At 40.9% G+C, this 5,008-nt stretch overlaps 1 protein-coding gene across 1 annotated transcript; it reads left to right on the forward strand.

Moving 5' to 3' along the window:
- The first annotated feature begins 2,505 nt into the window (after positions 1 to 2,505).
- On the forward strand, positions 2,506 to 3,030 carry LOC105313490 (uncharacterized). Its single transcript, XM_011406971.1, has 3 exons — positions 2,506 to 2,611; positions 2,648 to 2,814; positions 2,890 to 3,030. The coding sequence occupies exons 1-3, from the start codon at positions 2,506 to 2,508 to the stop codon at positions 3,028 to 3,030; spliced, it is 414 nt and encodes a 137-aa protein (XP_011405273.1).
- Positions 3,031 to 5,008: the final 1,978 nt, after the last annotated feature.

Below are 5,008 nucleotides of genomic sequence, written 5' to 3' on the forward strand. Positions count from 1 at the left end.
ATATTTCCAGTCAGAAACCAGACCTCAAATGGGATTATAAGCCAAATCCTGTTTTTTTCCAGAGGCTACCCTCGGGGAGGAGCCATGCCAGAGGACAAGGCGGTGCCTGCCATGTCAATCACAAGACCGAGTAAGGAGAGAGACCCCTCTGACATTAACTCAGAGTCAAGAGGTACAAAGTTGAGAGATACAAACTATCTACGGAACTCAAACAATTGTTTTTTCTGTAAAATAATTGATTCAAGATGTCCAATTGACAAGCAATGTGATTGCAGCCAGGCGCATTGTACCCATGCAAAAGCAAGCAAATCCAGCCAGTCAGCTGGAACACTTCGTAATAAATTGGCACAAACTAACAAAAGACCTGTGGGTCCTAATTATAGTAACAAGGTACAAAAGAGATTTCACCACAGAACCCTGACAATACAAAATACCCAACCTAAACCAATTGAACCAACACCAAGAAGAGCTGGTTTCCCAGGAGATCACAGAGTTAATCTCAAAGGGAGCAATTTTAGGATTACAAACAACCCCGGGACGGGGAACGATTTTTTCTCCACCATCTTTCCAGTTCAAAAGAAAGATGGCGGTCAGAGACCTTTGATAAATTGAAAGAGATTACAGTCATTTGTGAATGCTCCCCACTTCAAGAGGGAGGGGGAGGGACTTCTCACCCTCAAAAGGCTACTCAAGTATGAGGATTGGCTTCCTAAAGTAGATTTGAAACATTGCTTATTTCTTGATACCCATAAACAGAGCACAGCTAACACCTTTTCCTTCAGGTAGAAAACAAAACATACCAATTCAACTGTCTTCCATTTGGCCTGGTCTTAACTGCATGGGTCTTTACCAAGACCCAAAAGCTTAGAGCAGCTGTTGGACAGGAGCTGGGGATACATTTGGTGGTATATATAGACGACATTCTGCTCATGGTGGAAACGAGGGAGAAAGTAGCAGACCAGGGTCAGGGATTTATAACTACCCTAAAATGCATGGGCATCACAATAAACTAGGAGAAAACAATTCTACAACCATCCCAGAGCATTAAATTCCTTGGATTTTTGGTGGATACGCCATAATGGAGCTGAGTCTCCCAGCCCAGAAAATGAAGATTTTGGTGGAGTCTTGACAATTGTTAAAGGAGGAGGAGATATCCTGCCGCACCCTTTCGAGGCTAATAGGTAGAATGAATGCCAAGAACCAAGTAATTTCTCAAGGTCTTTGTTTTTCAGGAGCTTGCAATGGACCTAACATTGGCCCTGCGGATGGGGGACCAGACCTATGAAATAAATTTAAAAGTCTCTCCAGACCGCTGGGAGGAGTAGATCTAGTGGGACACACAGATGAACCAAGTCATTTCTCCAGGAGCTCTATTTTTCAGGAGCTTGCAATGAACCTAACATTGGCTCTGCGGATGGGGGAACAGAAATACGAAATACATTTGAAAGTCTCTCCAGACAGCAGGGAGTAGATTTAGTAGGACACAGATGATAGAATTAAATGGCAGGACAATAATATTGATGAAACCGGTGGTGGGGAAGCAATAAAAAATTGGGGAGGCCATAGGGGCGTGCTGCAAAATTTTAGAGACCTAATTAATTATTCATGATGGGCGTGTCATTTAACGCCCATTAAATTATTTAACGCCCATCAGGCTAACTGATTAATCATGTCTTCTCAAAGCAAGTTATCAAGTTTTTTCGCTACTGCTTCTATTTGTACCACCAGTTCCAGTGATAATCTCTTGGGAAAGAGAAGCGTTAATTCTCCTGCATCACTTGAAGCTGCCACTGATGAAGATAATGCTACAGAAAGTAGCGATGATGAGAGTGATACTGACCACTCTGATTGTGACCATGGAGATTGCAGTGGAGATGAAACAAGAGATTTAGAGAGGAGAATTGCTTCAAAGTGTACCTCTGCTTGCTGTTCTGATGATATAAGTTGTCCAGTTCATCCAAGACTTGGTTCAAAGGTAGCTAAACGCAAGCAAGGGAAGCAGTCACGCTCTCTATGTAGCAGCTGGTTTAGTGAATATCCATGGTTGACTTACTGTACAACTAAAAGAAAAGTTTTCTGTTTTACTGTAGGAAAGCATACAAAACAAAGGTTTTGACCTTCAGTAAAAAGTCAGATCAAGCATTCATTGGCATTGGCTATGATAATTGGAATAAGGCAAAAGCTCAATTTAAGTCACACCAGCGTAGTCACTCATACTACTAAGCTATTGTCAAGTTAAAAGTTACTGAGCAGCCTTCAGTCATTAGCCAGCTAGTCAGTTCTAGTCTGAGAGACAAAGACCAAAGGAGAAAAATGCTTCTGCTGCAACTGTCATCTTTGAGACATCTTGCTAGGTAAGGTCTTGCTGTGAGAGGCCACAAAGATGAGGAAGGAAACCTGTTCCAGTGGCTTAAATGTAGAGCTACTTTAGGTCACGGTGTTGATGAATGGTTAAAAAGTGGAAAGTACCTTAGCCATGATATAATCAATGAGTTAGTTGAAATTATGGCACTCAATCTGCTACGCAACCTTTTAGCTGAGATCCGTCAAAGTCAATGGTTTGCTCTCATTTTTGATGAAACAAGGGATCAGAGTGGTCTAGAGCAACTCTGTATTTCCATTTAATGGGCTGATGAATCATATACAGTTTCTGAAGACATCATTGGCATGATGGAAATGCAGCAAACAGATGCTCTTACAATATCGAATGCATTAAAAGATGTTCTGCTTCGCTGTTCTCTCCCTCGTCAACAATGTCGTGGCCGATCATATGATGGAGCTTCCAACATGGCTGGTCATTTATATGGAGTAGCTGTACATTTACAGGGAGAAGAGCCTAGGGCTCATTATGTGCACTGTTTAGCCCATTCTCTCAATCTGTGTCTGCAGGAGTGTTCATGTAAGTGCTCAGCACTTAGAGATGCTCTTGGTGTTACTCAAGAATTATATAATCCAATAAGAGCTTCCCCAAAGCAATTGGGTTTATTCAACAGAATCAAAAATGAAATAGCTTCATCATCACCTGGATAAAAAACTCCTGTGCCCTACCAGATGGACGGTGCGTACATCTGCTATAGACTGTCGTTAAAAACTATCTAGTTATAGACACAGAACTTGAAGAAATTGCTGATGAATGTCATGGAGAACCAAGCAGGAAAGCATCTGGCTTAAGGGCAGTTTTAGAAATGTTTCAGACCTATTTTGGTCTCAAACTTGCATCTGTTCTTTTTAGTGCCACCGAGCAACTATCAACAACTCTCCAGGGACACAGTATAAACCTACAAGAGGCTATATCTGCTGCTGAGACAACAAAGATGTGTCTGAACAGACAGCACTCTGATTCTGCTTTCACATCTTATAATTTAGTCATAAAAGATGCACAAACTTTTACTAATGAGCCCACAGTACCAAGAAAACAGGGACACTTATATGCCTCACCATCAGTATACTATTGTATGCAGTATTTTGAAGTACTTGACCTGTTAGTTGCTGAAATATCACGGAGGTTTGACCAGCCAGTGTTTATCATAATGCAAGAAGTAGAAACCCTTTTAGTGAAATCATGTGCTGCCCAACCAGTCAAACCAAGTACAGCACTTCAAGCCATGTATAAAGATGACATCAATTTTAACACTCTGGAATTTCAATTAAAGATGTTGCCAGATTTAATTGAAACTGCAAACAAGCAGCAACAAATGGGTCTTAAGAAAGTTACATCAATAAATACCATTTGTGACATTTTTAAAAAGTTGTACTTTGCTAAGACAATGCTATGTGAGGTACATAAAATTATAAAAATATATATCAGTTCCAGTCACTTCTGCAACAGCAGAGAGGTCATTTTCAACATTATGAAGTCAAGAACTACCTTTGAACAACCATGACTGAGAAACGCCTTAATCACCTTATTCTTCTTCATTCACATAAGCATAGAACAGATGAAGTAAGTGTAGTTGAAGTTGCTAAGGAATTTTCACTACGTAATGACAAAAGTAAGGAGTTTTTTGGAAATTTTTTACATTATAAACAATGAATTGTTCATTTATTCACTTATTATTATAGCATTTAATTGATTCACTTATAATTCAGTTCATTTATCATTAGTTTACAAAACAAAAGTGTCTGATAATAATTGGTGGGGCTTAGCCCCTACAGTGACAGGCATTGGGGGAGCTACAGCCCCCTATCCCCCCTCTTCTGCCACCATTGGATGGAACCCAACCTGACCATAGAATTAGATGCCTCAATGCTGGGTTGGGGAGCCTATTATCAACGTACCAGTACAGGGGAGCCATGGTCTCAGCAGGAGAGACAGTGGCATATAAATTTCCTGGAATTGCTAGCAGCGACTCTAGCACTCAATACCTTCCTAAAAAACAAAGTAGGAGTATCTGTTCTACAGAAGATAGACAACACAACAGCGGTTGCCTATCAAAAATCAAAGGGGAATGGCGTCCAAAGAATTCATAGCCCTGATCAAACACCATTGAATGTGGTGCATGGAGAGGAATGTCCACATTCAAGCTCAACACCAATCAGGGGTGATGAACCTGGTGGCAGACAGAGTCGAGAACCATAAGAGACAGATCAGATTGGACACCCAATCCGGAAACGCTCACCGGCTAAAGCATCCAGAAAAAAATGAAAACATCAGTTCACTCAGCCGGCATGTGTTTTCTACAATGCCACGCCTAAAACAAACTGACACGCCTAGGACCTTACCCACTGTCAAGAAATATGACAGATCGGGTTGCCTCTCCTAGGCCTCTGCTAGTTTGGCTTACCAGACCCTGACGCAGCAACTATTCTGCTCAATATGTCAGCATGTTGAAGTTCCACAGTATCTTTATAGTTGCAGGGTTTTTTGACAGGACGGCATGTATTGTTTTTGCATGAACTTTGTGTAACATATGATAATTACGCTTACAGACACTAACCTTACACACACACCATTACATAATTATTAATGCTGGGGTGCGTATTTTCATTTTTTGTTATAAAGATTAGT

The sequence above is a fragment of the Amphimedon queenslandica genome, unplaced genomic scaffold (assembly GCF_000090795.2).
Source record: "Amphimedon queenslandica unplaced genomic scaffold, v1.1 AMPQUscaffold_13293, whole genome shotgun sequence".
NCBI lineage: Eukaryota > Metazoa > Porifera > Demospongiae > Haplosclerida > Niphatidae > Amphimedon > Amphimedon queenslandica.

What these genes read in the sequence shown, in the direction of transcription:
- LOC105313490 (XM_011406971.1), top strand. Translation starts at nt 2,506, where the DNA reads ATGGCACTCAATCTGCTACGCAACCTTTTAGCTGAGATCCGTCAAAGT. An exon ending in GAGTGGTCTAGAGCAACTCT is followed by an intron (nt 2,612 to 2,647) that starts GTATTTCCATTT and finishes AATCATATACAG; the next exon opens with TTTCTGAAGACATCATTGGC. An exon ending in GTCATTTATATGGAGTAGCT is followed by an intron (nt 2,815 to 2,889) that starts GTACATTTACAG and finishes CTGTGTCTGCAG; the next exon opens with GAGTGTTCATGTAAGTGCTC.